Source organism: Chrysemys picta, chromosome 6 (genome assembly GCF_011386835.1).
Source record: "Chrysemys picta bellii isolate R12L10 chromosome 6, ASM1138683v2, whole genome shotgun sequence".
NCBI lineage: Eukaryota > Metazoa > Chordata > Testudines > Emydidae > Chrysemys > Chrysemys picta.
In genome coordinates this window covers 26,287,814-26,311,694 of record NC_088796.1, presented here as the reverse complement: position 1 = coordinate 26,311,694, position 23,881 = coordinate 26,287,814, and the positions used below count along the sequence as shown (strand labels likewise).

The 23,881-nt window shown below is 42.4% G+C and overlaps 1 protein-coding gene across 2 annotated transcripts in view; it reads right to left on the bottom strand.

The window, feature by feature from the left end:
- Nucleotides 1-23,881, bottom strand: part of WDR70 (WD repeat domain 70) — a 246,824-nt gene that overhangs the window by 165,288 nt on the left and 57,655 nt on the right. For both annotated transcript variants that reach the window (XM_008168689.4, XM_065550032.1), the window contains exon 6: nucleotides 10,445-10,504. In XM_008168689.4, the coding sequence (XP_008166911.2) occupies nucleotides 10,445-10,504 (60 nt within the window). The remainder of the gene's footprint in view (nucleotides 1-10,444; nucleotides 10,505-23,881) is intronic.

Here is a 23,881-nt window from a genome sequence, read left to right as displayed (position 1 = left end):
TAAGCAAGAGGAAATAAAGTGACTTGAACAGATGAGCCGTGAGGGCTTGAAGAACAAGTTTTAGACTTCAGAAAGAGCACTCTAAGACCTTTGGAAGATTCTGTAACTTAACTACCCTAAGGAAAATCTAAGTGCAGGAGAGATATTAATTTAGATTGTTTTCTGGCATCCAAGAGCTCTTGCCAGTGCTTAAGGGTGAACTCTGAAGAAGTGAGACAGAGTGTCAATGGCCATATTCTTTCCATACAGCAGAGTAGTGCCTATTGGAAACATGTTTACAGAAGGGTAGAGATCAACATATTCTAGTAATGCCTGCTGTTCAGCAGCCAAGCAGTAGGTTTCAGGAATGGGATGAAGGACAGGGCTTTAATGAAGAAGATCTGGAAATTTTAGTAGAAGCACTAGAAGCTTTACGGTCAAGAGGAACCATGACCTTCTGCAGCAATAAACCCCTTGCTAACAAGATATCAAGAAAAGGTAATACATGAATTCCCTTCCAGTGGTGGAAGGCTCTAACTACATACAGCTCTACCTCGATATAATGAGACCCGAAATAACACGAATTCGGATATAATGCGGTAAAGCAGCGCTCCGGGTGGACGGGGCTGCGCACTCCGGTATAACGTGGTTTCACCTATAACGCGGTAACATTTTTTGGCTCCCAAGGACAGCGTTATATTGGGGTAGAGGTGTATATGTTTTTCTGTAAATTCTGTGGGAGTAGTGGAGAGTTCATAGGGAAGTGTGTATATGGAGCTGTAAATATTTCTTCTGGTAGCAAAAGCATAGAAACCTGTGGTGAGATTTCCAGATTTTTTTAAATGTAAAAGCAGTCGTCTCCTAAAGTGATATATGTCAAAGTCACCAGCATCTTTGGTTACCATTATACATGTCCAGGATTCCATCCTGAGACCTACCAGAAAAATCTAAGTTGTGTAGGAAGTGATGATAGTGATTAATCAAGCAACTTCCCTTCTTCTGAGTCAGTACTAAACCAATCACCCAGCATCATTTTAGGAGTGCACTGCTGCTGGAAGTGCCATCTTTCAGGTGAGATATAAAAAAAACCCCTGATAATCCATTACATTTTTCACAAGAGCAGATATTTATGCCCAGGGTCTCTACACAAACTGGAATTTGGCTATTACATCCTGCTTACCTAAATTCCCCATGGAGTTTCAATTGAATACAGCATTTTTCTTCATTTTCTATCCCAAACTGTTTAAATGTATCACGGTACAAGGGGCCATCAAAAGGTCCCAGGCACCACGTAATCCTCAGGCCGTCCACTAGGATGAATTTCACATTTACGACAATGATAAACAGAATGTGACCACTTAATGATTTCCCATTTCTGGAAAAGCTAACTATTTAATAATTTAAATATCTTTGTACACCATTCACCTTGTTTAGGATTTGTAGACTGTAGAGCCTGTGGACAAACCCCATATTAACCATGCATTCAGTTAATATTCTAAAATGGGCTTCTCTGCTACAATTACTATCTATACTGTCCCAGCTGTGATTTGAAAAGTTAAAAAGCATGATGTTCAGAACATCTCTTTATGTTCTTTTTCCCATGCTCACCTAGTGTCAAAGCTGTCAGGAGAAAATTTATCTCTGCAGTTTCATTGGGAAAAAGTAACTCCTATTACTCTATACAAGCAAGGCAACTGGAAAATTAATCAGGTTTCTGGAAAGACTCTTTAGCTTGGGAAATCTTTTCTGATTCATTTCAGCTGCACAGGAATACAGTCATCATCAGCCTAAGATCATTAGATTGAAGAGATACAGATGGGATATTTAAGTTTAGATGAAATACATTTAATAAATGAAACTCTGTTGACTATGTCCTGAAAAAAGCTATTGAGTTCTACTCATTTTTAAAGGATTGTCATTTTACTGTATGAATGTGTAGATGAGTAATTTCATTATAAATAAACTGGATAGTCCTTCTGTGGGATAAGTGCTTTTTCCAGTAATCTGTTTTGTTCATTCGATGCAATCTATTTGTACTGTATATACCTAATCTGCATCTCACCTCTTCTCAAAGTGATGACAGCTGCATTCTTAGGTAGTCAAAATGTTTCTAAGAGGCTTCCCAGACTGTAATTCCCAACAATAAACATTTTAATTAGAAATTACAACTTCCATTTTAAAATGCCACACAAATATAGAAACTGAATTAAAGAAGAAGCACTGCACAACTTTGGACATGGATAATACAACCTGTTCTCTACAATGTTGTGCCTTTGTTGTTTTATTTTTTTTGACAAGCATTGATAATGCCAGACATTCGTTCTAAAACTTTATAGCATATATTACCTAGTTCAAATTAAAAGTATATTTAAAATATTGACTGAAAGCAAACCAGAAAATAAGCTATTTTAATATTTCCATAAATGTTTTGATATACAGCAAATCAACTACCCAAAGTGCACTCAGACTGTTTACGCAGGCCATAACTGAATCACTTCAGGTCTGAAAAATAATGCGTCTTCCAAAGGACCTTATAACAGACACCAAACAGTACTGTTAAGAAGATGAGATGTTGAAAGATCAAGAATCTATTCATTTAAAATGCAAATCATATAAGGTCCATCTCACAGGTCCAACACTGTTCTGGCATCTGTATGAGTTTCCCTCTGGGATCCTGAGACTATAAATTTTCAGTGAAAGAGAAACAGAATCTTCAAAACAAAGCATTATTTATTTATTCCTCAAAAGGAAAGCCTGGCAAACCATCAAGCTTATAAAATATACCTTTCATCTATATTTAAGCAGCATCCAAATGCGCACAAGGTATATTTTATGTTCTGTTCTAACATATTTTGAGAATTTGTTCAAACTACTTAAAGGCTTGACAATATTTTTCAAAAAGATGTGTCTATTTCATTTTTAATCTTTTCCAATTATTCAGTTGGTCTGTAGCAGCACAATGCAATGGGAAATTTATCAGTGGTGATCTGAACCAATTTAGATTATCACAGATGTTCCAGCAGATTAGTTGATATACAAACAGTTGTACAGAACACATAATTCATTTCTCAGGTAATTTAATCTAACATGTACTACAAAAGTAGATAGCACACAAAATAGGAAACTAGTTTTGCTAAAGGTTATAAACAATTAAGAAAGGCACATTTTATACATGCATGATTCTGCATAAAATCTAATTCATTCAACTTTTCTGCCAGGATTTTGTTTAAAAGGCAATGTGATGTCTAGTTTTTTAGCACTTAAAATCCAAGCAAACACTTTCTAAAATGTCTGTCCATACTATGCAAATTCCCCACATACAAAATATCTTTCAACACAATCAGATATTCCTTTTTCACCTCCCCTCCTCTTAACGAGAAATTATAAAAACCTCTCTGCCACAGCAAATTAGCCGCTCTGAAGAACACCCCTCATGTGACAGCCTGGCTTCCTGCATCTCACTCTAGGTGGCACCACATGGTCCAACCACACTTAGACCATATTTCTTGGCTGCAGTCCCCTAACTCCCAAGGCATTAACAACACAGGTCCAACACTGTTCTGGCATCTGTATGAGTTTCCCTCTGGGATCCTGAGACTATAAATTTTCAGTGAAAGAGAAACAGAATCTTCAAAACAAAGCATTATTTATTTATTCCTCAAAAGGAACAAAGCATGTAGGGCAAAGGGTAACACAATAAAAGGCCCACACTCACAGGTAATACTTACACCTTGGTAAGTTCCCCAGACCAGCTAACTACAGCTCCGAGTTGAGAGAGTCAGCCTGTCATACTCACAACATGTCTCTCTTTCTGTGTGTGTCTGCCAGCGGGTCAGCTTTCTACGGATACACTGTAGCAGTCCTTCTAGCTTACTCAGCACCCCTCCTCCTCCCGCCTTTTTTCAAGGGTCTTTTAGGTTTGGAATCCCTTTTAATCCCAGGCTTTAGCACCGGAAAGAGTAATACAAACTAGCCTGGATGGAACCAGACAGTTTCTTCCCCACTGATAGCCCAACCACTGTTACCTTAGCTCCTTTCAAGCTGTTTACCTCAGGTGTCCATTCATTGCCATGGTTTTGTTTTCTTTGAATTAAACTTTATGCATTCACAGAGAATAATATTAACTGAGGTACATATTATATTTATAAAAAATACAGACATTTTCCAAATTTCCCAGTTCTATATACCATGTTACTACGATTACTAAGGAGGAAACAAACAGGTAAACATTAGACTGTTTGTTCAGGCCTTATCTCCTCTCCACCATATATATTACAGCTCAAGGGTAGTGGATTTAAGGTTAAGAAATAGGCTCCTGTGGTATATAAATATGACAGTCGACTTATGGAAAGATTGGTAACCTAGTGTTTAATTTAAAACATATGGAAGAGTCCTACAGAACTGAAAGAAAATGGACCTTTAAGTGTTTTACATAGAATTTAATAGGTTTTATACCTTCTACAGAACGTTTAAAAAAGGACATGGAAAATCTATTCTCTATTACATTACATAGATTTAGAGTAATTTCTATAGCACGCCATTAGTATTCTCTCTATGAAGTTGTTTACGAACTTTCCATAAGGACTTAAAATAATAATTATTTGGTTTTCAGTATTATTATTCATATCACAGAATCATAGATTCAGAGTCCAACATGAGACCATTGTGATTATCCAGTCTGGACTCCTGTACAACACAGCCCAAAGAATTTCCCCAAAATAATTCCTAGGGCATATTTTATGGAAAAACATCAAATCTTGATTTTAAAAATTGCCAGTGATGGAAAATCTACATGGCCCTTGGTAAACTGTTCCAATAGTTAATTATTCTCACTGTTAAAAATGTATGCCTTATTTCCAGTCTGACTTTGTCTAGCTTCAACTTGCAGCTATTGGATCATGCTATACCTTTCTCAACTAGATTGAAGAGCCCTTTATCAAATATTTGTTCCCCATTACACTAGAGTAGGAATCTCAGAGTTACAAACACCTTGGAAATGGAGATTCTTTATAACACTGAAATTTTCATAATTCTGAACAAAAAGTTATGGTTGTTCTTTCAAAAGTTTTCAAAAGATGGTTACTAACTTTCTGTAACTGTTGTTCTTCGAGATGTGTTGCTTATGTCCATTCAATGTAAGGTGTGTGCACAGTTGCCAGAGATTTTTCTCCCCAGTAATATCCGGAGGACTGGCTCTAGTGCCCCCTAGAGACCCATATTCATGCGCCAGCCGGCCCCATGCCGTTCCAGTTCCTTCTTGCCGTCAACTCTAACAGCAAGGCAGGAAGGTGGGTCATGGAATGGACATGAGCAACACATCTCGAAGGACAAGAGTTATGGAAAGCTGGTAACTATCTTTTCTTCTTTGAGCACTTGCTCATGTCCATTCCATGTCAGGTGACTCACAAGCAGTGCCCTTGCAGGTGGGCCAGGAGTTACAGATGTGCTGCTTGCAACATAGCTCTTTTGAAATTGGCATCATCTCGGACCTGTTGGGTAATGGCACAGTGGGCCACAAAGGTATGAATTGACGACCATGTTGCAGCCCTGCAGATGTCCTGAATTGGTATTTGCTTGAGGAACGCTGCTGAGAATGCTTGCGCTCTTGCAGAATGGGCCTTTATGACAGCTGAGGGTGGCACCTTTGCCTGCTCATAACAAGCCCAGATGCAGGCTGTGATACAGGGCGATATCCTCTGGGGCAACACAGTGTGCCCTTTCATTCTATCCGCCACAGCCACAAAATGCTGCGTTGATTTGCAGAAGGGCGTAGTCCTGTCGATATAAAAGACCAGGGCCCTTCTACCATCCAAAGAATACAGACAGCTCTCTTTGTCCATCCTGTGCAGCTTCAGAAAGCTGATGGGCAAAAGATGTCCCAGTTGATATGAAACTGTGACGTCACCTTGGGCTGGAAGGCTGAGTGAGAGCACAGCTGGTCCTTATCTTTGTAGAAGACAATGTAAGAAGGATCTGAAGTCAAGGCTTGAAGTTCTGAAACTCTTCTGGGGAAATAATTGGCACTAGGAAGGCAACCTTCCATGAGAGGATAAACAGGGAGTAACATGCCATGAGCTCAAAAGGGAAGCCAGTGAGTCTGGATAGGACCAGGTTTAAATCCCATGGTGGAATTGGGTTGTGAACTTTCCATTATCCTTGTCATCTCATGGGCAAAGATCCATGTGCCTTTGATCAGAGGGTGGAATGCTGAGATTGCTGCCAAGTGGACCTGGAGCAATGATAACGATAGGTCTTAGTGCTTCAGACCAAGTAAATAGTCTAAGATGGACTGCAGAGAAGCTTGAGTTGGGCAAAGGCTTGGCTTGGCTGCTCAGCAAGACAAGCGGTTCCACTTGGCCTGCTAGGTAGCTCTAGTAGAGGGTTTCCTTCTACCTAGCAAGACCTACTGGACTTTTTCCGAACAAGGCCGTGCGTCCGGATTTAACCATGCAGCAGCCATGAGATGAGGTTCAGGTGAAGAAGCTGTCTGCAATCTTGCGAGGTTAGGTCTGGCCTAAGAGAACATTCACGGGGCTGCCACTGTGAGATCTAGAAGCGCAATGTTGACACAACCATGGTAGGGTGATCACAATAACACTTGCCTTGTCCTTTTTGATCTTCAGGGGAATCGGAGGGAAGGTGTACAGCAGGTCATCCTTCCATGAGAGCAGGGAGGCATCGGACAGGGAACCCTTGCCTTGTCCAAGCCTTGAACAAAAACTATGGCATTTCCTGTTCTTTGCAGAGGTGAACAGGTCCACCTGGGGAGTTCCCCACCTCTGGAAGATGACGCTGGCAACCTCAGGGTGGAGAGACCACTCATGGTGAGAGGAAAAGGACCTCCTGAGGCGATCCACTAATACATTCCAGACCCCAGGAAAACACGATGCTTCCAGGTGAATGGAATGCTCCACACAGAACTCCCTGAGGTTTTCTTGGCAAAGGGCTGGGGAGCGAGCTCCTCCTTGCTTGTTGACATAGAACATGGACTCTGTGTTGTCCATCAAGACCTGTACTGACTTGCCTGAGAGTTGTGGGAGGAACACCACGCAGGCCAACCATATTGCCCTGAGTTATGTTACATTTATATGTAGAGATAGCTCTGCCTGCGACCGGAGACCTTAGGTCTTGAGGTGGCCAATGTGGGCACCCCACCCCAAATCCGATGCTTCTGATAGCAAAGTCATTGTGGGCCATGGGGTTGCGAAGGGTACCCCGGTCAACACTGAGTTTGGATTCAACCACCACATCAGGGACACCAGAACTGGCTACTAAGTGTGCTGTGAAAACTGATACTACAAACATACAAATATCACTTTTCATAGCAGACTTAATCAGCCCCGGCAAGCCCGGGGACAAATTAAGCCCTGGAGGGGAGGTGGGTACAGAGGCAGCAGTGGCCTGGGGCGATGGGGCACTGGGAGAGGCAGTGGAGGCCAGGGATGATGGGTGAGGGGTGAGCTCAGGACCAGAGCCCACCACCATGCAATCAAGGAATGGAACCCAAAGCCCCACACCCAGGGGACAGGGCCTGGGGATGGAGATTGAAGCCCCATGGCTGGAGCCTGCCACCAGCCATTCCAGGGCTGAAGCCCAACCCCACTGCTCCCCGGAAGGTGGGGAACTCACTGGCTACCTGATCCTCCAGCTTGTCTCTCTCCGAGGGGGGCAGGCTCCAAGCACTACTGGTGGCCCCTGAGGAGGGGCTGCTACTTTGCCCACCCCACCACCACCCATCATCACTCAGACTGTGGCTGCAAGAAAAGCTCCTGGTGGCCACATGCAGCCACGATGGCGGCATTTGGGAAATGCTGGTTTAGACCATGCTGAGTTTGAGCTGATAGCTAGACATCCACGCGGGGATGTCAGAGAGACAGCCAAGATTTTAGTTTGAACAAAAGGAGATAGGTTGGGAGTAAAGAGGCAGATCTGTGAGTCATCAGCACAGAGATGGTAGTTGAATTTCTGTTTGCAGATGAAATTACCCAGAGATTAGGAGTGTGGGAGAAGAGATAGGGACCAAAGACAAAGACCAATGGAGACCCTACAGAAAGTTGGGGGGAGAGAGGGAGAAGGATCCTCTGAAGGACACGCTGCAGGAGTAATTAGAGAGGTAGGAGGAGTACCAGGAGAGGACAGAGCAAAGGGAGGGCAAGACTTCAAGAAGAGTATGGTCAAAGGCAGCTGACTGGTCAAGGAGGATGAGGATGGAATACTGGTTTTGAGATTTGGCTAGGAAAAGGTCATTAGAGAGCCTAACCCTAACCCAGACAGCTTTTGTAGACAGCATGTTCTATAATCCTAGAAATGAAAGGGAGATGGAAGACGAGGCAGTAGTTGGAAAGGCAAGTGGAGTCAGGGATGGGTTTCTTTAAAATGGAAGATACTAAAGTACACTTGTATTGTGAGGAGAGGAGCCAGAGCAAAGTCAGGTGTTTAGATGAAGAGTGAGGAAGGGGATGAAAGTGGGCATAATAGAGGTCAGGAGATGAGATAGGATGGGGTCACTGGAGCAAATGAAGGGATTACAGGAGGAAAGCAGATGAGAAACGTGTGTGTCCGTGACAGGGAAAAAAGAGTTATTTATAATATGCTAAGTACCTTCCACACAACAAGAACACAGCCCCTACCCCAAAGAGCTCGCAGCTGAAACATTTCTACACAGCTTTCCACCCACAGATGTCAAAATATTGTACAAAACTTGGATAAGCGTAATTATTCACATTTTACACATAGGTAAAGAGATAGATTGATTTAGGGGACTTTTCCAAGGTCACATACCAAATAAGTGGCAGAGCCGGGATCAGAACTTAGGTTTTTTTAAGATGCTGGATCATGCTTTCCTGAATTTTGGAGTAGGGCCCATCTGATTTGCTCTGATTTATTATGCTGTAATATTTTTGTATTTAATACAAAGTAAGAATGCACTAAAAATGAATATTGGGGATAAAAAAGGAACATGCTTTATTACTAAAATAACACAGTCTGAATATTATCATGTTTACAGTCATTGATGAAACTGAGCTATCCCAGACAAGAAAGACATTCCTGATCTGGTATCATGAAGGTTTTATTGCACCAGCAATTTAAATACCATGTTTAACTGCTGCTGTATGAAAAAAAATCATTTCAGTGATGTGTGTAAAAACCCACGTTAAACCCTGATATTTTTATACAATAAATTCATACATACACACACTTAAAAATTCAAAAATGTTTAAGCATTATCATTTACACATACAGAAAAAGTATACAGCAGGGATTATTATTTTCATTGAAGTCCTACTGGTACTTCACTCAAATCCCATGTATTCAACAGCTCCTCTACCAGAGATACGTCAGAACTGGAAGAAATGCTATAGGTTTACATGGGTATTAAAAATTGGAAAGTTTGGTGCCACAGCATCCTGTTGTGAACAGTCAAAGAAATCACAAACTGCTTATGCAGCTCCACCAAGAAAACCTAGTGAAAGACAGTCTGCCCTACAAGCAGGACCACTCTAACCATGTTGGTTGGGGAGTTATTCTAGCTCAAGGATTTTTCTCTCTTGAGACAGCATTCACACACTTTAGTGGTTATTAGCCACTAATGTTACGTTTGTATTAGCATTAGTATTACAGCTCCTGTATTAAACTGAGGAAAAAGATGAAATTTGGCAAAATAGTCATCCTCCTTGAGGGGAATAATCTGTAGGAAGTCTGCAGGAGAAAGCGAGCCCCTTGCTTCATTCACTGCACATCTTGAAAGGTAAAAAACTGCACATGTCCTAAGGTTCACTCCAGAGGGTTCTCTTGTGAATGATATGATAAATGTGCAAAAGGACATCATTATTGCGACTTGGATTGTCTCATCAGTTAAATTTTTGATACTACCCCTAATTTTTGCTTTATTCTCAGGGCAGAAAATTTGAATTCTTCTGGAGTCCTGAATGACCCACATGAACATCAAGACTTCAATGGGTTCTGACATGGACTTCCTGTCATTTGCTTTTTTCCTAATCCTTTTGGAAAGAAAACAGTTGATCTGAGGAGCTTAAATTATTTCCCAACAGGATTCTGCTCTTATGATCCAGTTTTCCAGTTAAGGATTTACCCGCAGCCCCAAGCTACAAATATCAGCAGCTACCACTCCAAGACACTTGAGGACTTTCTTTTTTTATTTAAAAAAAAAAAAAAAAAAAAAAAAGGCATTTCGCACCCATCAATCTTTATGATCTCCATCTTCACCTCCAAATATCAGGCCTTTTGTTACTTATCTTCATAGCTGCAGAGTCCAGAAAGGAACTTTGTATTGGCACCGGTGGCTGCCCAGTTGGACAGAGGTTACTCACCTTTTCCTACTGTATTTCATTTTAAGTTTTATGGCTGTTGCAACCAAATATATATTTATCTCATTTGTCATAAGTGGTTCAAAAATTCTGGAGAAATCCATAAGGATATAAAAAGTCTAGGAGTTATCACTTACAGTTTTGGTCCCGTGCTGGAGTGTAATTTCATGAGAGTCTGGAATTTTCTTGACAGGGTTCTGAAACAAATAAAAAAAATAAAATTTTATGGACGTAGCCTATTGCCATTACATCAAGAAAACCATCGCAATAAAATAAACTGCTTACTCTGAACAGGAAATGAAAACCAATTTCTACTTTTTCGTGATAATATTTTTGAGAGTAAAATCATTTCAGCATAAAATGTTATAGAATATGTATATGCCATTAATAAGGTAGCAGTACTATAAACAGAATAATGGATAGGCTTTAAGTATTTAGGGAAAAATTCCATGTAGGGTTCTTATAGCTTCAATGAGAAGAAACCATACAATTTGGGATTTTTTTAAAATGAACATATACCTAAGGGTAGGGGAACAATTAAAAACTAATGATAATCTAAAATATTTTTCTTTTTCCATTTTGTCCGTTAGAAAAAATAAAACTTCTTCTGTGGGGCCCTTGATCCCAAAGACCTTAAAATCTTGAATTACAAATGTTAATAAATCATACTACCTCTCAAATCATTGGAATTTGTCAAGTATTATTTATTACACATTTAATGCAACAATCTAAAACTACATCATAACAATTCATGTTATATACAATGTAGATAGGAAAAAGGATAGGCTTTAAAGATTTATCTCAGGCTCTACTGTGACCACAAGCATGCCACTAGGACAGTTTTTGTCTCAGGCTATGCAATGTAGTCAATCTGATGTAATTCAGAGCAGTTTGTTTTAACCCAATATATAGACCTAAAGCCATTTACAAGCCCCAGAAGATTTATAAGAACTCTAAAACATCTATTTAACAACTGTTACAAATATGTAAATAGTTACTCTAAATAGTAAAGTTGAAGGAATTTCAGTCTGTGTAAGTTAAAGTTTTAATGAAGGTCACTTGAACCATTCACAAAACACTCATTTAACTGGCATTACTTAATGTTCTAAAATAGTTACAATCCATCATTCTGATGTCAGATCTGTTGTTATAACTTTCTACTACAAGAACTCGATTAAAAATTACTTTTTAAAGTATAGTTTACAGTGTACTTAGTAAAACTGTCCGTAGGGTAGAGCCCTAACAAGGGATATCAAAACTCATGGACACCAGATTCCACAATGCAAGTTGCTTGCACTAGATTGTTGCACATTTGACATAGGTGTAGCATAAGGGTAAATCATTCCTATTTTAATTTCTTTCCATTTACATTCTATAAGCCCCAAATGGTCATTAGTGTAAATATAATATAGAGTTTGACATAGCCTCTTTAGGAGAAGGATTCAAATCAGAGACACGTGCTTAGTTAAACAGCCTATACTTGTTCTCACTCTCAGACTCCAGACAATTTTTCAGAAAAGGGGATAATTCTATATACAGCCCACAGGCCCACTTAGTTGAATCTCAGCATAAAGTACCCTAATGGATCACAACTCCAGATCCAAATACCTGCAATCCTAGGGAAGAAGTTTGGATCTGGAGCCCTATTTACAGTTCAGGCCCCACCTCTATAAAGCACCAGAAAAAGTTATTTTTGTATTATTAATTAAGCCTCCAGTGGCTGATCCTCTTTAATATTCTAAAGTGCTTTAATTACTGTTTGGGTGATACCAAGAACTGATCATCAGTAATTTATGGTACTTGATATCACCAAGAGCTCTAGAACATTTTATAAAACAGGAGGCAGGCAATGAAAATCGTATATGTAGATAGTGACAAGTTTTAGAGATTTATGCATCTGCCACAGCAGAGGAAGCACCAACTTTGAAGCACAACCTCCATCACCACAGATTGAGAATCTTCATTGGTTAGCAGCAGCAAAAACAGAGCATTTTGAACGCTATTAGTATATTCGGTGCAAGGGCGTTAAGAAAAATGTTATATGCCAGCTCACAGAAAACAAGTTTACTTTCAAAATTATGTCTATATTTCAGTACTTAATGTAGTTTTAAGGGGTAGCCTGCCTGTCTTGTGAGGTCTTTCAATGTGTTACACAGCAGCAGAGCAGGCAAGGGAGCCCTTACAAATATGAAAAAGGAGGTTTGCCACTACCATATTAAGTAGTAACGAACTGGACTATTTTCAATTAGCTGTTTATGCTTCATCTTTTAGGTGAGTAACAGCACTTATCAAAAAAAATTAAGACGACTTTATTTAACTATCTCAAAGCTACCAAGAAACACCAGTAAAAAAGCTTTCCATACAATTCCCTCAGATTGGTAAATAAAATGTGCAAGACAGACCAACATTTATTTCATTTCAATCTCTAGTACCTCCAAGTGGTAATAATTAGGTCTCCTTCTCTTTGAGATGAACACAAAGTTCACATAAAGAGGTTTCTTGTTGTGAAGCACTCATGTTGAACATATTTCTGGCTACTTAACAATAAGGCGGAGTAACAGATATGTGTAACCAGTACCACCTGATAAATCTTAGAATTCTAACAGCTTGTTCCTGAAAATCAGACACAGTCAGAGGGGTCATTGTGCTATACTCTGTGCTGTCCAAGGGATTCCTGACATTTAAACTAACTGTTTAGATTATTCAAAACAAATTAAGATAACAACCTCCAGGGACATATCTTGGCAAAGCATATTTTAAAATATTTACCACCAAAAAAAAAAAAAAAAAAATCAATGTGACTCATTCTGGTTTAGTAACTCTAAACTTCCTAAATTATGGAGACACTATAAATATCTCAAACTTGCAAAAACAAATGTCTATATATGAACACAAGTACAGATGTAACTAGTGATTTTCCAGTAATGTAATTCCAAAGAACAGGGAACACCAGAGGAGGATTTTTCATGCTCTAAAGAAAAAAATTTAAGTAGTATAGTCTGACAAGTGCTGATTTTTGTGCTAGGAAGAACCCCACACATCTTGGGAGTTTAACTATAAGCTTGACTAAATACTAAAACAAATTGTTTGTTCAATATAAAACTGTACATTAGCCTTGGGTTACTAACTTGGAATCCCAATGAAATATGGGGTGCACTTACTGTAAGGTGGGTGCAAAACTGGTTGAAAGACCATATGGAAAGAGTAGTTAACAACGGATCTCTGTCAAATTAGGGAGATAGATCTAGTGGGATCCTGCAGGGGTCTGTGCTGGGTCCGGTACCGGTCCATGTTTTCATTAAGGACTTGGATAATGGAGTGGAGAGTATGCTTATAACATTTGTAGACAACACCAAGCTGAGAAGGGTGCCAAGCACTTTGGGGGACAAAGTAAGAACTCAAAATGACTGTAACAAATTGGAGGAGAATTTATCTAAAAATCAACAAGATGAAATTCTATAAAGACAAGTACAAAGTACTACACTTAGAGAGGAAAAATCAAATGCATAATTACGAAATCGAAAATAATTACCTACATGGTAGTACTGCTGAAAAGGGGGTTATAGAGGATCACAAACTGAATACAAGTCAATGATGTGATGCACTCACAAAAAAGGCTAATATTCTGGGATGCATTCACAGGAGTATTGTATGTAATTATTCCACTTGGCACTGATGAAGCCTCAGCTGGAGTATTATGTCCAGTTCTGGTCAGCACACTTTAGAAAATATGTGGACAAACTGGAGAGAATCCAGAGGAAAGCAACAAAAATGGTAAAAGGTTTAGAAAACCTGAACTATGATGGAAGATTAAAAAACTGGCATAATTAGTCCTAAGAAAAGACAGGGGGCGGGGAGGGCACCTGATAACCATCTTCTAATATGTTGTGTTGTTACAAAAAAGAAAGTGATCAATTGTTCTCCACATCCACTGAATGTATGATGAGAAAGCTTAATCTGCAGCAAGTGAGATTTAGGTTAGATATTAAGAAAAACTTTTTAACTATAAGAATATTTAAGCACTGGAATAGGCTTCCAAGGGAGGTTGTAGAATCCCGGTCACTGTAGGGCTTTAAGAACATGTTAGACAAACACCTGTCAGAGATGTTCTAGGAACAGTTTGTCCTGCCTCAGTGTAGGGGGCTGGACTGGATAACCTCTCACGGTCCCGTCCAAACCTACATTTCTAGGATTCTATGTTAGTCTATTGCCATGCTAAATAATGTTGAATTTGAACTGAGAATTTATACCCTGACTAGAAGCAACAAGAAATCTGAACAGATATTCTTGAGTGTAACAAAACAAAAGTTTTGGTATGGCAACTTTAGTTTCCTTCCCACTTATCACAGGAATTGACCTGATTAACATTTTCCCTTGTATTTCTACAAAACTTTGAATTTTTATTGCTTTAAGATGTTTATGAGTTTTTAAACCTGTAAAATATTATTCAATTAGCCAGCAGCCCTGCTCCTTTAAATTGACCCTTCATTGTTGAGAATTTGGTCTCAGCTTGCACACTGAATTTCTGCAGAGACTATCACAAGTCCGAAATCTGGACCACTGCTCCTCTTTGTTGCAGGTAACTCCACCTCTACCTGTTTGCTACCTGTTTGCTGGGCTTTCGGTGTCTCCTCCCAGCAGCCTCTTCTTTCTCAGCCCCAGATGGAGCTTTTGCTTATCTCGAAGCAACTATAGGTTAATACCAACGCAGGGCTTCTTCAGATTGGTGATCTCCTTCCAGAAAGTCAGTTTAAAAGACAAGACAAAATACAAGGAGGATACCAGTCATTCTACAATTTGGACTAAACCTAGCTGAACCTGAGGTGAAGCCTGGGCAAGCTAAATAAAGCAGAATAAGAATGTAAGAATGGGATTACTGCATCAAACCAAAGGTCCATCTAGTTCCGACAGTGCCCAAAGCCAGGTGCTTTAGAGGGAATAAACAGAACAGGTAATCATCAAATGATCCATCCCCATTGCCCATTCCCAACTTCCAGCAAACAGAGGCTAGGGATCATATAAGGTGGAAGGGAATGGGCTTGGAACCCCCCTCAGTTCCTTCGCATCGATGTCCTGGGGAAGACTCTGATACAGAGGGGACGGAGGATGGGTCATGGAATACGTCTGCCTCACATCTCGAAGAACCATAGTTACAGGAAGTAGCCATTTCTTCTTCGAGTAGATGCAGACATGTATTCCAAGTAGGTGACTTGTGAGCAGTACCCCCATCCGGAGGTGGGGCTCAGAGTCTATATGAGTAAGGATCGCAGGACCGTTCTTCCAACATTAGCGTCCACTCTGGAAGAAGCAGTGATCACATAATGGTCCATAAATGTATGTATGGACAATCATGTGGTGGCCCTGCATATGTCCAATATGGAAATGTCATTGAGGAATACTAGTGACATTGCATGTGCTCTCATCGAATGAGCCCACATCTGCTGAGGCATAAATGATTCTCTCTCATACGCAGTCTTGATGCAAGATGTTATCCATCTAGAGATGGTCTGCACAGAGACAGCCTGTCCTTTCATGCAGTCTGCATATGATACAAACAGGAGAGGCAAAACACGAAACTGTTCAGATAAAAGGCTAGATAACATCTATTGTCTAATGTATGGAGGCATTGCTCCTCCAGGGAGGAATGTGGCTTGGGGAAAAATACATGCAAATACACACACTGGTTCAAATGAAACTGAGAGACCACCTTGGATGTGAACTTCAGGTATGGCAGCAATGTTACCTTGTCCCTAGAGAACTGCATATAAGGAGGCCCCAACATCAGGGCTGCAACTCATCCACCCTCCTAGCAAAGGTAATGGCTACCAAGAACGCAGTTTTCTGAGACAGGAGGGGCAGCAGACAGGAAGGAAGAGGTTTGAATGGACGCCCCATTAGAGCTGCTAAAACCTGTTCAGGTCCCACAAAGACAGCTCTCAGTCTAGAGGATGCAGGCAGAGAAGTCCTTTCAGAAATCTCATTGGAAAAAACTGATTTTCCTTGGATCAGGAAATGAAACTCCGATATTGCTGCCAAGTGCACTCACCCAATTTCTGAAGGTACAGCAGGTACTCCAATATTTCTTGGATCAAAGTCCCCACCAGATGAGCCTTGTGGGCTAAGGACCACAATGAAAACCTCTTCCACTTCACCAAGTAGGCCATCCTAGTGGAAGCTTTCCTATTGTTGAGTTGGGCCTGTTGGACAGTCTCTGAGTAATGCTCTTCTTCCTCATTCAGCCAGGCAGCAACCACAACGCAAGGTGCAGACAGCTGATCGCCAGATATAGGGTGTGGCCGTGGCCCTGTGTGAGGAGATCAGGAAGGAGACGAAGAGGCATGGGACAGAGCAAGGAAGTCCGAGAACCAGCACTATGTCTATGATAAGGATGATCCTGGTTCAATCCAGCTCGAGCTTGGCAATTACTTAGGGAATGATTGGGATAGGAGGGAAGGCATACTGCCAGCTGCAGCAGAAGGTGTAGGAGAAAGAGCCCAGGCTGAGATCCCCATGAGAGCAGAATAGGTCACACTTCCTGTTTTCCCTCATCGTAAATAAGTTGATCATGGGGATATCCCACACTGCCAAAAAGAGTCCAAAGGACACTTGACTTCACGGACCATTTGTGACTTGGGGAGAAAATCCTCCTGAGGTGGTCTACAAGAGGGTTCTGGACTCCTGGTAAGTGGACAAATAACCGGGGTGAAGTCTTCTTCATTGCAGAACTACCACAGGTTGATCACCTCTAGGCAGAGCAATCTTTTACAAAATAAAGGTTTAAAGCTCTTGCTCAACTGAAAATGTCTTACTCAGCCTGAACTATGGGCTCATGAGCTGTGCTCCCCCTTTGTTTATTCACATAGCACAGCATGGTGATATTGTTGGTGAGCATGTGAACCACTCAATGCCCGATATGGTTCTGAAAGGCACAACATGCTTTGTGGATGGCCCAATGCTCCAACACGTTGATGTGGAGCAAAGCTTCCTGTCCCAGCCATAGGCTGTCCTCAACAGTCCAGATGCATCCCCCAACCTAGAAGGGATATGTCAGTAACCACTGACTTGATCAGGGCAAAGCAAAGGGGACTCCTTGGCAAACATAGTGCTGGGTCTCACCAGCGCAACGATGCCAGGACTGGTGGAGGAAGGCAAACCAACCTGTCCAGAAAATGCAAGGCAGGGCGGTAAACTCTCCTGAGCCACATCTGAAGACACAACCTGGAGAAGTGGACCACCTGGGTGCAGGCAAAAATGTGGCTTAACAGGCTCAAACACATGCGGATTGTTCTGGACGGTTGCATTTGCAGACTGAGACACAGTTGTTGAATCGCCTGGAAGCAGTAAGTCGACAGGACCGCCCTTGACTTCATAGAATCTGAAAGGGCCTCAATGAATTCTATGTGTTGAGGGGCAACCAAGCTTGGCTTCATGGTGTTTAGAATGAGTCCTAAACGGTCAAGTAAACATAGCGTGGTGTTGACATGGGCGAGAACCTCTTTTCTGGAGCCACCCTTCAGCAACCAGTTGTCGAGGTAAGTGAAGATGTGGATTCCCTTCCTCCTGCTGTACACCATGCCATGCTTTTGGTGAAAACTTGCGGGGGGGGGAGGGGGCGCGAGAGCAGAAGAGAGGCCAAATGGGAGAATCATGTACTCATAGTGGCATTTTCCTACTACAAAGTGAAGAAACTTCCTGTGACTTGGTAGAATTGCCACATGAAAATAAGCATCCTGAAGGTCCAGAACAGCGAACCAGTCACTCTGAGACAAAGCTGGGAGGACAGCTGGAGAGTGATCATGAGGAATCTCACATATTTGATGAGTCCGCAGAGGTTGAGGATGGGCCTCATCTCACCCTTGGATTTTGGTATCAGGAAATACCAGGAGTAGAACCTGTGACCTTGGTGTTCTCACGAAACTTCCTCCACCGCTCCCAAAGTTAGCATAGAGCTACCTGCTCGAAGAGCAGTGTCTGGTGGGAAAGGTCCCTGAAGAGGGACAGAGGTGGGGAGAGGGCATGGTGAGGAATTGGATGGCATAGCCTGACCTGACAGTATCTAGGACCCAGCTGACAGAGATAGTAGAGACCCAGGCATCGTAAAAGTGGGCCAGTCTGTCCCCAAAGGAACAGAGGAATGGTGTCAGTCTGTCCCCAACTGGAACAGTGCTCTGGATCAATGCGTCAAAATGGGCCTTTAGCAGGCGCTGAAGGAATGTGAACAGACTGCCCGGGCACCAAGCTTGAGTGCTTCCTCTTGTGAGACCTGTCCCTTTTCCTGAGGTAGTGTCGCTATCTCTGTGGGAAAGGCTGCAAAATAGGATGCTTAGGCCTGTATGGCTATTTTTGCTGTACTCCAGAGTTGTGACTCTGCATTTGTGCCTACACCCCCAAAGACCTTAAGATAGCCCTCAAATCCTTAAAGGAATGCAGGGTTTCATCAGTCTTGTCCAAACACAAGGTTTGGCCACTGAAAGGCAAGTCCCTCAATCGCTCACTGGACATCGAGCGCAATCCCTGAGTTTTGGAGCCAGGAAGCCCTCCTCATAGTAATTACTGAGGCCATCGCCCTGGCCAAGGTATCTGCAAGATCAAGGATGGATTGCAGTGACATCTTGGCCACCAAGCAGCCCTCAGTGACAAATATCCAAAATTAATCACGTGAAGCCTCGGGCAAGTGCTCTTCAAATTTTGCCATAGCCAAATAATTGAGAAAGTCGCATCTGGACAACAAAGCTTGCTGGTTCATGATCTTCATCTGTAATGATGAGCAGATGTATATTTTTCTGCCCAAAAGCTCCAAATGCTTAGAGTCTCTGTCCTTGGGGGGGTGGACTCGAACCTGCCCTGCTAGACTCTTTCATTCACTGCTGTGACCACCAAGGAGTTTAGGGCCAGATGGGAATAGAACCCTTCTATCTCTGTACAGGCACAAAACAGCGCTTCTCCAAGTGCTTGGCCACTAGTGGTACCGAGGCTGGCATTCCCAAAGGGCTCTCGCAGGTTCAAGGAGTGCCTCATTAACAGGGTGGGCCACTCTTCCCGGGAGAGAAGGCTGAAGAAGGTACACAAGTTTATGGGTATTCTCCTGGAGAAACTCTGCTTGAATACCAAGGGATGCAGTCACTTACCGTAAAAGGTTTTAGTGCTCCTTGAAGTCCTCCGGAAGGAAGAGGAGGACAAACCAGGTAGCACCGCATCATCTGGGGATAAGGACAAGGCTGTTGGCTGAGCCATCGATGGGTCCTGCTTCTGAGGTAGCATCTCCAGCTGGGGAAACTCTGGTAGCTCCACAGGAAGGGGAACCATGAGTGCCTGGGCTTGCAGCCAATCCGCAGCTACTAATGCCCCATGTGCACACAATCTCACCTTTGACTTGGGCAATGAGCAAGATCTCCAGGAACAAGGAGCTTCCCGCTGAGCACAAGGAGGCTACAGTTATGGGTAAGGTATTGGTGGCGAGTAGGTGCGGGCCAGGGGCCTCTGTCCTGGCTTCAGGGCACATGCCTACACTGGTAGTGGTGGCAGTCTACTGGTGGTCTTCAAATCTTCTCCAGTGAAGTGGAGCAGGACGACGAGGATCCCAACTCTGAAACGGAGGTGTCCTGGGACCTCGGAGACATGGGAAGGAGCAAACTCCAGAGAGGGCCAACAGGCAAGCAGACTCATCCGTGGCCCAGACCAAGGTCAGAAGCAGCACTCCTGAAGTAGTCGGCACTACTGGTGCTGAATGTGTCAGTGCCACAGGCAAGGTCGATCTCAGTGCAGACAGTGGTACCAGAACGCCTGACTGCCTCAACATCAAGGCATTAGGAAGGGCTTAGTACTGAAGACCCACGTACCAAATCTGGTGCTGTGTCCATGCCAACCACTGGGAGGGGTGCTTCCCCCTGTGGTGCCAAAGGGCCTGAAAGTTCAGCGGCTCGCTTCAACTGGGGTTCTACCGTGGGCGTCAGCCTTGCAAAGTTCTGGAAAAGCAGTGAAGACAGGACTGAAATCTGCCACAGCCTAGTAGGCCGACATGGACGCCATCAGTACCGGCATCATTTGTTGGTACTGTACTCAATGGACACCTTGGCAGAACCCGAGTTTATTTGAGCTGTACTGAGGGAGGGTCACAGGTACCGATGCTACTCTGTACTCCAGAACCAGTCCCAGGCCTGTCCACACTCTTCTTAGGGGAGGCAGAAGAGTCACCCTGGGACCTGGAATGCTCCCAATGTCTTGGGAGACCTCTTCTTTGGCACCGATGGCTGAGAATGGCTCCTGTGCCTCTTCGGAGAGGCCCCTACCCTGGAACAAGAGGCAGGAGCAGTTTTCAAGCACAAGGAAAGCCTTGGTAGTGGGTGGGGCTGCATGGCCTGTTCATTCAGGTACTGGTTGAGGTGAAGATCCCATGCCACTTTAGTCCTCTTTTTTTAATGCTCTTCAGCTCAAATAGCGCTCTTTATGGTGGGCTTCACCAAGGCAGAGCAAGCACCGCGTGTGGGGGTCACTGTTGGGAACTGCCACGCCACACAAAGGGCAATGCTTGAACCCTGGCGAGGGCATCACTGGGGAGCAATACCACTAATGCTATATAACTTTTTTTTTTTAAACACTAACTAAACTATTAACCATGTACAATGAGCTAGGTTAAGAGGATGAATTCAAGATTGTGAAACAACAATCACACAGAGCACCAATGTCAGCCAATAGGCGGTGAGAAGGAATTGAGGGGGGGTTGGAGCGATGCCACCTGATATCACCAGATGTTAGCACCGCCCCCTCTGGGTACTGGTAGGCAAAAGTCTAGTTTCAGCACATGGGATGTGCACACAACTACTTGGAATACATGTCTGCATCTACTCAAAGAAGCAGCTAAGGTCCTATGTTTATTATCACTTGCTGATTTCCATTTAAAATGTGCTCAGTTTACATGTAAAAGCATATCTTTTCTAAGTGCCAACTACACATTCAACCTGGGTTCTTTCCTTCTCACAGATCACCAGTAAAAAAGGTTCTATAGGGAAAATTAGGCTCAGGAGACACTTGTGCAACCTCATTGTCTTTAAACAATGCCTTCAATTATACCTGTGAAAAAAAACCTCCCCCGCTTACAATGGGTTTCCACAGGTGTAACTGAATGGAAATTAGTAAACAATTTTGCTGATGATGCATAGTTCTATCAGTGTGGAGTCTGCATGCTATCCAGAGAATTAAAAACAGGGAAAAAAAGTCTTACTCTACAGATTTGTGATAAAATGTGCCATTTTTACATAGTCACTTTTCAATGTAGAACTGTCTTTTAAGCCCTTCACCAACTGTACATCGACAACAAAGGAGAAAACTTCAGAGCTAAAATCTTCCTTTGGGTATCTGACGTATTTCACTAGCAAATGGTAACTTATTATGAAAGCACAGGTCATGAGCACATAGCTCAGGCTGAGTAAGAAGTTTTCAGTTGAATAAGAGTTATAAATATGTAGTGTAGTAGGTTGTGATTTTTCAATTTTTTCTCCATAACTGAAAAGTAACGTGCACCAAGACGAATCTACCATATTTAGCAGTGAAGATGTAATATGTCCACTCAGATTAAACCCATGTTGTGAGAGAGAAGGTGGTGAAGGAGTATATATGAAAGAGAAATACATGTGCACACATATTCTCTCCCTCCCACATTAAACACACGCATGCACACTCTCCCCCTTCTAAATACCCTGTAGCCTAGGGGAAGTTCCGTGGGCTGAAAAAGAGAAGATCATGAGCTCAAATATACACCACAGTCAGTAGAGGTGAGATTTCCATTAATCTCACCAGCCATCTTATTAACCACAGCCATAAATCCTAACCCCAGAAGGCACTCAAGTATGAGCTGCCACCCCATTTTACAAATAAATCAGCAGAGAGGTTTTATGACATCACAGCAAGCAGAGTCAGGAACGGAACACAAGATTCAAACATGGTAGACCCAAATCTTACATACTCAGCCAGACTGCCTTTCAGAGTCAATGTGCTTTCGTTAGCCTATCTCTAACCCATATCTTCTACCAGTATTCGTGATCACCAGAAGGCTACTGCTATCCAGCAAACAGTTGTGTAACCCACAGGGAAAGTGTGTGTAAAGTCCTTCTGTAGTGGCTAAACAAGCTACCAATTACTCGTGTAGCTCAAGTGGTAGAGATCTGAGCAGGAGTTCTGAATGTCTTTTTGCACTCTAGCACAAAATTAAGGCAGAATAAACTTCCCAATCTATTGGTACAGGAACATCTGAAGTCACTGTCAAGAATGTGCGCTTGAGGGCAAGTTTGAGAAAGCAGGGGTATATATTGGAGATGGAAGAAAACGCTTTATGGAGTGTGTTATCAAGTGTTTTAGCCAAACTAAAAGTGGAAAGGAGTGCAGGAGACTCCTCCCTTAACTTTTCATTTCCTAGATTTTAGGGTTTTGAGTTGGTGGGTGGGTCCTGATGAAACCTTAACTCTCAAACACACGAGAACTGTGCGTAGTATTTTCTAAAGTGTGGCTTTAAAAAGGAAAATTTTGTAATTAAGCCAGCAGATGGCACCTAAGTGAAAGCAACCAAGTTCTGGAGGATCAACGGGCCAAGAAGCTGGAGGATGTCATGATAGCTGGGAATGGAGCTGGAGGCTGAGCACCATGTTGGCTGTAGTGTGTGTGAGGGGGAGAAAGTGGAGGGCCACTCTGTGGAAGGAAGGAGGACTGTGCTGCTCAGTCTGGGCCTCTAGGCTGGTGGGGTGTGCTTCTCCTCGGCTTCTCAACCTTCACCTTCCCCTGGGACATATGCGAGTTTAAGTCCAAAGTGCTCACAACAAGTCCCAGTCTAGAAGCATCCATGACAATTCCTTTTACCCAGGCTCCTGTACACTTGCATCCAGGGCAACAATGTGTTGGCTGCAAACACACACAGCCATCTTGTGTATCAGGCATCTTGGATGATGTCCCCACATGAGATATCCACAATGGGGGGAGGGATGTATTACTGCAAGAGAAATTAGGAGGATTTTCACAGCTCCATGATGGATGCACAGGACATGAAGGAATGAAAAATAAATATTAAGAGGATGCTGTAGAGTCATGCTTGTCAGTCTCCATTCCTAATGCAGATAATACTGTAACAGCACAGACTCACATTTTGAGTTATTAGTTTGTTCTGTGATCTAAGATAAACCCCTCCAAGGATGCAGTCAAAAATTCCGGGGGAGTTTGAATAGATGAATTTCCTTTCTAATGTGTACAGGAGGCAAACTTAACTTAAAAGTGCAGAAATAGCACCGTGGCTTACTTCTCCCAACATCTCCTAATCCACAGCCTCATGATTTTTTTCTTAGATTCGCATTGAAGAGCCTTCCTAGTTTTAACTAGCAAGAGAAAATACCTTAGATTTGACTTTCATCTCTATGAATGCCTAAAAACACAAATCTACAATGTTATTTTAGGTCAGCTAGAAAATATTTTATTGAACGATGGGTCAACCGTCATTCAGACTGTTCCCAGACACTTGTAAGTAACTTGCACAGAATCTTTGCTTCCTTCACTTGCCACTTATTGCTCAGTTTCCCTTCCTGAAAAACCTC